This window comes from Nerophis ophidion, linkage group LG20 (assembly GCF_033978795.1).
Source record: "Nerophis ophidion isolate RoL-2023_Sa linkage group LG20, RoL_Noph_v1.0, whole genome shotgun sequence".
In the NCBI taxonomy this organism is placed as follows: domain Eukaryota; kingdom Metazoa; phylum Chordata; class Actinopteri; order Syngnathiformes; family Syngnathidae; genus Nerophis; species Nerophis ophidion.
In genome coordinates this window covers 40,207,192-40,219,691 of record NC_084630.1, presented here as the reverse complement: position 1 = coordinate 40,219,691, position 12,500 = coordinate 40,207,192, and the positions used below count along the sequence as shown (strand labels likewise).

At 38.9% G+C, this 12,500-nt stretch overlaps 1 protein-coding gene across 2 annotated transcripts in view; it reads left to right on the top strand.

The window, feature by feature from the left end:
- LOC133539128 (mineralocorticoid receptor-like) overlaps nt 1-12,500 on the top strand; it is a 249,890-nt gene that overhangs the window by 172,509 nt on the left and 64,881 nt on the right. For both annotated transcript variants that reach the window (XR_009803193.1, XM_061881223.1), the window contains exon 3: nt 10,541-10,668. Coding sequence is in view for 1 of the 2 variants with exons in the window: in XM_061881223.1 (XP_061737207.1) it covers nt 10,541-10,668 (128 nt within the window). In the remaining variant the exon portion in view is untranslated. The remainder of the gene's footprint in view (nt 1-10,540; nt 10,669-12,500) is intronic.

The window sequence follows — 12,500 nt, the reverse complement described above, 5'->3', positions numbered from 1 at the left end:
ATGATTGGCTATAAAAGCAGCTTCCATGAAATGCTAAGTAATTCACAAACAAGGATGGGGGGAGGGTCACCAATTTGTAAGCAAATTGTCGAACAGTTTTAGAACAACATTTCTCAACGAGCTATTGCAAGGAATTTAGGGATTTTACCATCTACGGTCTGTAAAATCATCAAAAGGTTCAGAGAATCTGGAGAAATCACTGCACATAAGCGATGATATTACGGACCTTTGATCCCTCAGGCGGTACTGCATCAAAAACCGACATCAGTGTGTAAAGGATATCACCACATGAGCTCAGGACCTCTTCATAAATCCACTGTCAGTAACTACAGTTGGTCGCTACATCTGTAAGTGCAAGTTAAAACTCCACTATGCAAAGCCAAAGCCATTTAACAACAACACCCTGAAACGCCGCCGGCTTCGCTGGGCCCGAGCTCACCTAAGATGGACTGATGCAAAGTGAAAAAGTGTTCTGTGGTCTGACGAGGCCACATTTCAAATTATATTTGGAAACAGAGGACGTGGTGTCCTTCAGAACAAAGAGGAAAATAATCATTCGGATTGTTATAGGCGCAAAGTTGAAAAGCCAGCATCTGTGATGGTATGGGGGTGTATTAGTGCCCAAGGCATGGGTAACTTACACATCTGTGAAGGCACCATTAATGCTGAAAGGTACATACAGGTTTTGGAGCATCATATGTTGTCATCCAAGCAATGTTATCATGGACGCCCCTGCTTATTTCAGCAGAACAATGCCAAAACACGTGTTACAACAGCGTGGCTTCGTAAAAAAAGAGTGCGGGTACTTTCCTGGCCCGCCTGCAGTCCAGACCTGTCTCCCATGGAAAATGTGTGGTGCATTATGAAGCCTAAAATACGACAGCGGAGACCCCGGACTGTTGAAGGACTGAAGCTCTACATAAAACAAGAATGGGAAAGAATTCCACTTTCAAAGCTTCAACAATTAGTTTCCTCAGTTCCCAAACGTTTATTGAGTGTTGTTAAAAGAAAAGGTGATGTAACACAGTGGTGAACATGCCCTTTCCCAACTACTTTGGCACCTGTTGCAGCCATGAAATTCTAAGTTAATTATTATTTGAAAAAAAAATAAAGTTTATGAGTTTGAACATCAAATATGTTGTCTTTGTAGCATATTCAACTGAATATGGCTTGAAAATGATTTGCAAATCATTGTATTCTGTTTATATTTACATCTAACACAATTTCCCAACTCATATGGAAACAGGGTTTGTATTATTGTAGTCTGGAAGTTTCCCAGTCTCACTGCAGCGCCTCGGCCGGCTAGGAGGAGGCGGGGGTTGTGTCCTCCCGCTGGCCGGGGGAAATAAGCGGCGAGTGCACGGCAGTTAGTGAGCGTGTTGTCTTTAGGAGATGAAAGCATGTGGAACCCAAGGAAGGGCCTGCATGGTGGGGCTCCTTGTGGGAAGGATAGGAACCTTCTTCATCTGCGCCGGACACACCTTAGGTTCTTCTCAGCCTCATTCTACAGCTGTCCTTGAAATGTTACATAGTTTTTCCCACCTCATTTTCACATAGAGTTCCAAACTTCATTTTAAGATGTGTAGCCAAGCCTTTGTTTGTTTGTTTGTTTGTTTTTTCTCCCCCAAAGCTGGGGCGGGCTCATGAATGGAAGGCTAGGTTCAGGCTGCAGTGTAGGGTTGTCTCCATTCCAATACGTCGGTACCGGTACCAAAATGTATTTCCATACTTAAAAAGCATACTTAATATTCAGTGTTTTATGTGGGATTTACAATATTAACTATGAACAATAAAACACTGAATATTAACAACATATGAACATCACTCTTTTATGTGGGATTTACAATATTAACTATTAATAAAACACTGAATATTAACAACATAGGAACATCGCTCCTCTTTTACATGGGATTTACAATATTAACTATGAACAATAAAACACTCAATATTAACAACATAGGAACATCACTCTTTTACGTGGGATTTACAATATTATCTCTAAAAAAATGATTACTAACAACATATGAACATCACTCTTTATGTGGGATTGAAATATTAACTATGAACAATAAAACACTGAATATTAACGACATATGAACATCACTCTTTATGTGGGATTTATAATATTAACTATGAACAACAAAACACTGAATATTAACAACATATGAACATCACTCTTTCATGTCAGATTTACAATATTAACTATGAACAATAAAACACTGAATATAAACAACACATGAGCTTTGCTCCTCTTTTACAAGGGATTTATAATATTAACTATGAACAATAAAACACTGAATATTAACAACATATGAACATCACTCTTTTATGTGGGATTCACAATAATAACTATTAACAATAAAACACTGAATATAAACAACGCATGAGCTTTGCTCCTCTTTTACGTGGGATTTACAATATTAACTATGAACAATAAAACACTGAATATTAACAACATATGAACATCGCTCCTCTTTTACATGGGACTTACAATATTAAATACGAACAATAAAACACTGAATATTAACAACATATGAACATCACTCCTCTTTTACGTGGGATTTACAATATTAACTATGAACAACAAAACAATGAATATTAAAAACATGAAAATCACTCTTTTATGCAGGACTTACAATATTAACTACGAACAATAAAACACTGAATATTAACAACATATGAACATCGCTCCTCTTTTACGTGGGATTTACAATATTAACTATGAACAATAAAACACTGAATATTAACAACATATGAACACTGCTCCTCTTTTACATGGGACTTACAATATTAACTACGAACAATAAAACACTGAATATTAACAACATACGAACATCACTCTTTTACGTGGGATTTACAATATTAACTACGAACGATAAAACAATGAATATTAAACACATGAAAATCACTCTTTTATGCAGGACTTACAATATTAACTATGAACAATAACACACTGAATATTAACAACATATGAACATCACTCCTCTTTCACGTGGGACTTACAATATTTACTATTAACAACAAAACACTGAATATTAACAATGTATGAACACCGCTCCTCTTTTACGTGGGATTTACAATATTAACTATGAAAAATGAAACACTGAACATTAACAACATATGAACATCACTCCTCTTTTATGTGGGATTTACAATATTTAGTATAAAAAACTGAATAGTACAAACATATGAACATCACTCCCCTTTTACGTGGGATTTACAATATTAACTACGAACAATAAAACACTGAATATTAACAACATATGAACATCGCTCCTCCTACATGGGATTTACAATATTAACTACGAACAATAAAACACTGAATAATAACAACATACGTACATCGCTCCTCTTTTACGTGGGATTTACAATATTTACCCTTCACAACAAAATACTGAATATTAACAACAAATGAACATTGCCCTTCTTACGTTGGATTTACAATATTTACTATAAAACACCGAATATTAACAACATATGAACATAACTCCTCTTTTACGTGGGATTTACAATATTTACTATAAAACACCGAATATTAACAACATATGAACATAACTCCTCTTTTACGTGGGATTTACAATATTTACTATAAAACACTGAATATTAACAACATATGAACATAACTCCTCTTTTACGTGGGATTTACAATATTAACTATGACCAATAAAACACTGAATATTAACAACATATGAACATCACTCCTCTTTTACGTGGGATTTACAATATTAACTATGACCAATAAAACACTGAATATTAACAACATATGAACATCACTCCTCTTTTACGTGGGATTTACAATATTAACTATGACCAATAAAACACTGAATATTAACAACATATGAACATCACTCCTCTTTTATTTGGGATTTACAATATTAACTATGAACAATAAAACACTGAATATTAACAACATATGAACATCACTCCTCTTTTATGTGGGATTTACAATATTAACTATGACCAATAAAACACTGAATATTAACAACATATGAACATCACTCCTCTTTTATTTGGGATTTACAATATTAACTATGAACAATAAAACACTGAATATTAACAACATATGAACATCACTCCTCTTTTATGTGGGATTTACAATATTAACTATGAACAATAAAACACTGAATATTAACAACATATGAACATCACTCCTCTTTTACGTGGGATTTACAATATTAACTATGACCAATAAAACACTGAATATTAACAACATATGAACATCACTCCTCTTTTATGTGGGATTTACAATATTAACTATGAACAATAAAACACTGAATATTAACAACATATGAACATAACTCCTCTTTTACGTGGGATTTACAATATTAACTATGAACAATAAAACACTGAATATTAACAACATATGAACATCACTCCTCTTTTACGTGGGATTTACAATATTAACTATGAACAATAAAACACTGAATATCAACAAGATACAGTATGAACTCATATGATTTTCCTTTTTTTAATAAATCTGTACTTTTTTTTTAGAAATATACATTATTCCAACAGATGTTTCCACCTCATCCCGCCTCCATCTCTTCTCTCGTCTGCGATCAACTTGAGAGCGAGCTGCACAAGCTACCTCGTCGGGTTGCGGCTAGGAGTTTTTATTTTTTTCTGCCGCACAGACCCTCCAGCCCGGCCTGTCAGCCATGCTCTCATGTGTCACACTGAGTGACCTACATACTCCTCGGGGGGGGAAGGAAAGTCACCTTGTTGTGGTGGACCTAGCAGAGGCTGGCTGCTGTTAATGTGAGGCGGGGGGTTTTTTTGGCCCTTTTGACTCGCGATAAAGCCCACCTTTAGTGTATACCTGTTGGGGCGGGGGGGTCTATACATTTACACACACACACACACACACACACACACACAGCCATAGCTGAAAAGAAGCAGCAGGCCCTGCGCCAGGGAGTCAGACAAACACCTCACCAGAGACTCCTCTAAGCGTCCTAACAAATTGAATGTGTGTGTAGATGGACGAGAGGGAATTAGATCAGCGCTCCTGATTGCATCTGAGTGTGCCGCCGCCGCCTGCCTTCCCGAAGAGAGAGAGAGCGAGCGAGAGAGAGAGAGAGTGCTTGGCAGCTGCATTGATGAGGGATGGAAGCAGAATGTTAACCAGACAATCACCTTGCATATCATTGATTTAGATGGCAGAGAGCTAATTAGCGCAGAAAGGAAAGCTCGGGGAAGCTGAGGCCACTTTGGATGTTTTGGTACAAGGTGTTCTCTCCCGTCGACATGCTCTCCACAAATATGCATCCGTTCAGGGTCAAAAGGTGGACCCCCCGGCACACGTCGGTCAGTTGCACCAGTTGTTTTTTTTCAACCTTTCTTGAGCCAAGGCACACCACCAGCAGATATCATTAAAAAATGAAACTCAGTTGACAGTAAAAAGTCGTCCTCGCAATTGTTGGATATGACTTTAAAGCAGTGGTCCCCAACCTTTTTGTAGCTGCGGACCGGTCAACGCTTGATAATTTGTCCCACCGCCCAGCGGGGGGGTGGGGTGGGGGGGATTATTTATTTATTTATTTATTTATTTTATTTTTTATTTTTGTCATGAAAAAGGGAGTTTTTTTGGGTTGGTGCACTAATTGTAAGTGTATCTTTTGTTGATTTTATTTCTTAGGGGCACCTACCTTTTGTTTAATTTTTTGTTTAAGCATTAAATACATTTTTTACCTGCACACTGCATCCCGCAGTCTCTGAGATCTACAAAGAAATTAGCTACCGGCCAACGTTCCCTCTAAGGCAGTGTTCCCCAACCTTTCTGTAGCTGCGGACCGGTCAACGCTTGATAATTTGTCCCACCGCCCAGCGGGGGGTGGGATGGGGGGGATTATTTATTTATTTATTTTATTTTTTATTTTTATCATGAAAAAGGGAGTTTTTTTGGGTTGGTGCACTAATTGTAAGTGTATCTTTTGTTGATTTAATTTCTTAGGGGCACTTACCTTTTGTTTAATTTTTTGTTTAAGCATTAAATAAATTTTTTACCTGCATACTGCATCCCGCTGTCTCTGACATCCATCCATCCATCCATCCATTTTCTACCGCTTATTCCCTTTCGGGGTCGCGGGGGGCGCTGGCGCCTATTTCAGCTACAATCGGGCGGAAGGCAGGGTACACCCTGGACAAGTCGCCACCTCATCCAGGGCCAACACAGATAGACACATCTACAAAGAAATTAGCTACCGGCCAACGTTCCCTCTAAGGGAGTGGTCCCCAACCTTTTTGTAGCTGCGGACCGGTCAACGCGTGATAATTTGTCCCACCGCCCAGCGGGGGGTGGGATGGGGGGGATTATTTATTTATTTATTTTATTTTTTATTTTTATCATGAAAAAGGGAGTTTTTTTGGGTTGGTGCACTAATTGTAAGTGTATCTTTTGTTGATTTGATTTCTTAGGGGCACTTACCTTTTGTTTAATTTTTTGCTTAAGCATTAAATACATTTTTTACCTGCACCCTGCATCCCGCTGTCTCTGACATCTACAAAGAAATTAGCTACCGGCCAACGTTCCCTCTAAGGCAGTGGTCCCCAACCTTTTTGTAGCTGCGGACCGGTCAACGCTTGATAATTTGTCCCACCGCCCAGCGGGGGGTGGGATGGGGGGGATTATTTATTTATTTATTTTATTTTTTATTTTTATCATGAAAAAGGGAGTTTTTTTGGGTTGGTGCACTAATTGTAAGTGTATCTTTTGTTAATTTAATTTCTTAGGGGCACTTACCTTTTGTTTAATTTTTTGCTTAAGCATTAAATACATTTTTTACCTGCACCCTGCATCCCGCTGTCTCTGACATCTACAAAGAAATTAGCTACCGGCCAACGTTCCCTCTAAGGCAGTGGTCCCCAACCTTTTTGTAGCTGCGGACCGGTCAACGCTTGATAATTTGTCCCACCGCCCAGCGGGGGGTGGGATGGGGGGGATTATTTATTTATTTATTTTATTTTTTATTTTTATCATGAAAAAGGGAGTTTTTTTGGGTTGGTGCACTAATTGTAAGTGTATCTTTTGTTGATTTGATTTCTTAGGGGCACTTACCTTTTGTTTAATTTTTTGCTTAAGCATTAAATACATTTTTTACCTGCACCCTGCATCCCGCTGTCTCTGACATCTACAAAGAAATTAGCTACCGGCCAACGTTCCCTCTAAGGCAGTGGTCCCCAACCTTTTTGTAGCTGCGGACCGGTCAACGCTTGATAATTTGTCCCACCGCCCAGCGGGGGGTGGGATGGGGGGGATTATTTATTTATTTATTTTATTTTTTATTTTTATCATGAAAAAGGGAGTTTTTTTGGGTTGGTGCACTAATTGTAAGTGTATCTTTTGTTGATTTGATTTCTTAGGGGCACTTACCTTTTGTTTAATTTTTTGCTTAAGCATTAAATACATTTTTTACCTGCACCCTGCATCCCGCTGTCTCTGACATCTACAAAGAAATTAGCTACCGGCCAACGTTCCCTCTAAGGCAGTGGTCCCCAACCTTTTTGTAGCTGTGGACCGGTCGACGCTTGATAATTTGTCCCACCGCCCGGCGGGGGGTGGGGGAATTTTTTTAATTTATTTATTTATGTATTTATTTTATTTTATTTTATTTTTTATTTTTGTCATGAAAAAGGGAGTTTTTTGGGTTGGTGCACTAATTGTAAGTGTATCTTTTGTTGATTTAATTTCTTAGGGGCACTTACCTTTTGTTTAATTTTTTGCTTAAGCATTAAATACATTTTTTACCTGCACCCTGCATCCCGCTGTCTCTAACATCTACAAAGAAATTAGCTACCGGCCAACGTTCCCTCTAAGGCAGTGGTCCCCAACCTTTTTGTAGCTGTGGACCGGTCGACGCTTGATAATTTGTCCCACCGCCCGGCGGGGGGTGGGGGAATTTTTTTAATTTATTTATTTATGTATTTATTTTATTTTCTTTTATTTTTTATTTTTGTCATGAAAAAGGGAGTTTTTTTGGGTTGGTGCACTAATTGTAAGTGTATCTTTTGTTGATTTAATTTCTTAGGGGCACTTACCTTTTGTTTAATTTTTTGCTTAAGCATTAAATACATTTTTTACCTGCACCCTGCATCCCGCTGTCTCTGACATCTACAAAGAAATTAGCTACCGGCCAACGTTCCCTCTAAGGCAGTGTTCCCCAACCTTTTTGTAGCTGTGGACCGGTCGACGCTTGATAATTTGTCCCACCGCCCGGCGGGGGGTGGGGGGATTTTTTAAATTTATTTATTTATTTATTTATTTTTGTCATGAAAAAGGGAGTTTTTTGGGTTGGTGCACTAATTGTAAGTGTATCTTTTGTTAATTTAATTTCTTAGGGGCACTTACCTTTTGTTTAATTTTTTGTTTAAGCATTAAATACATTTTTTACCTGCACCCTGCATCCCGCTGTCTCTGACATCTACAAAGAAATTAGCTACCGGCCAACGTTCCGTCTAAGGCAGTGGTCCCCAACCTTTTTGTAGCTGTGGACCGGTCGACGCTTGATAATTTGTCCCACCGCCCGGCGGGGGGTGGGGGGATTTTTTAAATTTATTTATTTATTTATTTATTTTTGTCATGAAAAAGGGAGTTTTTTGGGTTGGTGCACTAATTGTAAGTGTATCTTTTGTTGATTTAATTTTAAAAAATACAATAAAAAAAAAAAAAAATTCTGCAGCCCGGTGCCAGTCGAGCCGCGGCGCGGTGGTTGGGGACCACTGCTTTAAAGCATAACCAAGCATGCATTACTATAGCTCTTGTCTCAAAGTAGGTGTACTGTCACCACCTGTCACATCACACCCTGACTTATTTGGAGTTTATTGCTGTTTGTGGTGTTTTACTTCTTGCCTTGCGCTCCTATTTTCTCTTTTTTTTTGACTCCATCTTTGCTCCACAGTAAGTCTTTGCTGTCGTCCAGCATTCTGTTTTTGTTTACCGTGTAGCCAGTACAGTTTTAGTTTCGTTCTGCATAGCCTTCTCTAAGCCATTTCTTAGGGGCACTTACCTTTTGTTTAATTTTTTGTTTAAGCATTAAATACATTTTTTACCTGCACACTGCATCCCGCTGTCTCTAACATCTACAAAGAAATTAGCTACCGGCCAACGTTCCCTCTAAGGCAGTGGTCCCCAACCTTTTTGTAGCTGTGGACCGGTCGACGCTTGATAATTTGTCCCACCGCCCGGCGGGGGGTGGGGGAATTTTTTTAATTTATTTATTTATGTATTTATTTTATTTTATTTTATTTTTTATTTTTGTCATGAAAAAGGGAGTTTTTTTGGGTTGGTGCACTAATTGTAAGTGTATCTTTTGTTAATTTAATTTCTTAGGGGCACTTACCTTTTGTTTAATTTTTTGTTTAAGCATTAAATACATTTTTTACCTGCACACTGCATCCCGCTGTCTCTGACATCTACAAAGAAATTAGCTACCGGCCAACGTTCCCTCTAAGGCAGTGGTCCCCAACCTTTTTGTAGCTGTGGACCGGTCGACGCTTGATAATTTGCCCCACCGCCCGGCGGGGGGTGGGGGGATTTTTTAAATTTATTTATTTATTTATTTATTTTTGTCATGAAAAAGGGAGTTTTTTGGGTTGGTGCACTAATTTTAAGTGTATCTTTTGTTGATTTAATTTTAAAAAATACAATAAAAAAATATATATATATTCTGCAGCCCGGTGCCAGTCGAGCCGCGGCCCGGTGGTTGGGGACCACTGCTTTAAAGCATAACCAAGCATGCATTACTATAGCTCTTGTCTCAAAGTAGGTGTACTGTCACCACCTGTCACATCACACCCTGACTTATTTGGAGTTTATTGCTGTTTGTGGTGTTTTACTTCTTGCCTTGCGCTCCTATTTTCTCTTTTTTTTTGACTCCATCTTTGCTCCACAGTAAGTCTTTGCTGTCGTCCAGCATTCTGTTTTTGTTTACTGTGTAGCCAGTACAGTTTTAGTTTCGTTCTGCATAACCTTCCCTAAGCCATTTCTTAGGGGCACTTACCTTTTGTTTAATTTTTTGTTTAAGCATTAAATACATTTTTTACCTGCACGCTGCATCCCGCTGTCTCTGACATCTACAAAGCAGTTAGTTACCGGCCAACGTTCCCTCTAAGGCAGTGTTCCCCAACCTTTTTGTAGCTGCGTACCGGTCAACGCTTGAGAAGTTGTCCTGTGGACCAGCAGGACAAATTATTAATTTTTTAAAAATGTTTTTATTTGTTTTATTATTATTTTTAATTTTAATTTGTATTTATTTTATTTATCTATTTATTTTTTTGTCATGAAAAAGAGAGGTTGGTGCACTAATTGTAAGTGTATCTTGTGTTTTTTTATGTTGATTTGATAAGAAACAAATAAAAAATAATAATTAGATAATCTCCCACGACACACCGGACTGTATCTCACGGCACACTGGTGTGCCGCGGCACAGTGGTTGAAAAACACTGGTCCAGTAGTGGGACAGGGGAAAGTTCAGTCGGATGTTAATGCAGTCCTTTTTCTAATTGATTGAATGTTTCTTTTCATTCTGTCTTGTCCCCGCAGCTCGCCGCTCCGGCAGCCCTCGTCCACGGCCAAGGTGTGTCTGGTGTGCGGGGACGAGGCGTCGGGCTGCCACTACGGCGTGGTGACGTGCGGCAGCTGCAAGGTCTTCTTCAAAAGAGCCGTGGAAGGTAAGGACGCTCAACTCCAGCTCGCTCCTTTTCTTTTTATTTTGTTTTTACCTTCGGACAACCGCCGTCCACTGTTGTGGACGTTTGTTTTTGTGCTTTGTGAGAGTTAGGAATCAAAGGGTATCCACTATTAGGATACCCCAGTATGTGTTTTGTGGCTATTCCAACTTTGACCAATAGAATGGCGCTTTCCATCATTTTCAACAGACTGCACTGTCCCCCCTCTTCCTCTCACGGAAGATCCACCCAGGAATGAATACTTCTCTTCTGTACTTGTTAATTTCCTGTTAATATTTGCTTCTTTCCTTTACCCAACACTAGTGTTATCCCGATACCAATATTTTGGTACAGGTACCAAAATGTATTTAGATTTTTTTCTACATAAAGAGGACCACAATAAATGGCATTATTGGCTTTATTTTACCCAAAAATCTTAGGGTACAAGAAACATGTTTATTATTGCAATTTAGTCCTTAAATAAAAGTAGTGAACTTGTCTCTTAGTAGTAAGTAAACAAACAAAGACTCCGAAGTAGTCTGCCGACATATGCAGTAACATATCTACGCACCTGTCGCTGACTTCGAGACTGGTCCTGGCACACCCCGCTTCGCTGCAGAGCCGCAGGCCACGCCCCTCCCCCCCCCCCCACAGCTTTATTTTAACCCAAAAAATCTTAAAATACATTAAACATGTTTATTATTGCAATCAATGAACTATTTAGTCCGTAAATAAAATTGTGAACATACAAGACAACTTTTAGTAGTAGGCAAACAAACAAGGCTCCTAATTAGTCTGCTGACGTATGCTGTAACATATTGTGTCATTTATACACCTATTATTTTGTCCACATTATAGAGGACAAACTGTAAAAAATGATTATTAATCTACTTGTTCATTTACCGTTAATATCTGCTTATTTTCTCTTTCAACGTGTTCTATCTACACTTCTGTTCAAATGTAATAATCACTTATTCTTCTCTTCTTTGATACTTTACATTAGTTTTGGATGATACCACACATTTAGGTATCGGTCCGATACCAAGTAGTTACAGGATCGTACATTGGTCATATTCTAAGTCCTCATGTGTCCAAGCGCGTATTTACTGAGTTTATAAACATAATATGAATTTTCAAAAGAAAACGAAAACATATTCTGTGATGCTAAAAAAATAGTAGTATCGACTCGATGCGCTCTTGTACTTGGTATCATTACAGTGGATGTCTTGTGTAGATCCACCCATGGCGTTTGTTTACATTGTGACGCCGGTGAGTTATTGTAGCCTCCTACAGTGTGTAGTGAATGTTTAGCAATTCCTTGTCCTGCGGTGATAATGATACTTGTGAGAAACATACTTTATTTGTCGCCATGGAGGCGAAGATTAGTAGCTAAAACACTGTGGCTGGACATTAGCCACTAACTAGCCAGCCATGTTTGAAAGCACTTCTTCCTCAGGATGCCCATCCATCCATCAATTTTCTACCGCTTGTCCCTGTTGGGGTTTGCGGGGCGCGCTGGAGCCTATCTCAGCCACATTCGAGCGGAAGGCGGGATACGCCCTGGACAAGTCGCCACCTCATTGCAGTTCTTGAGGGTGTTTCAGTGTTATAACTTCCCCTTTATCTTTAGTTTTTAGGCCAAATATGTCCAATCTCCCTTGTCTGTCTACACACTGTGTCTGCTTGTAAGTACTCTGTGTGTGTGCATTGCCGAACATGCTCCTCTGCTCCTAAAACCAGCAATGTCACCACGCAAAGAGGACCGCTGTCTTTTAGAGGCGGTATAGCACCGGAATATGATTCATTAGTATCACGATGCTATACTATTACTGGTA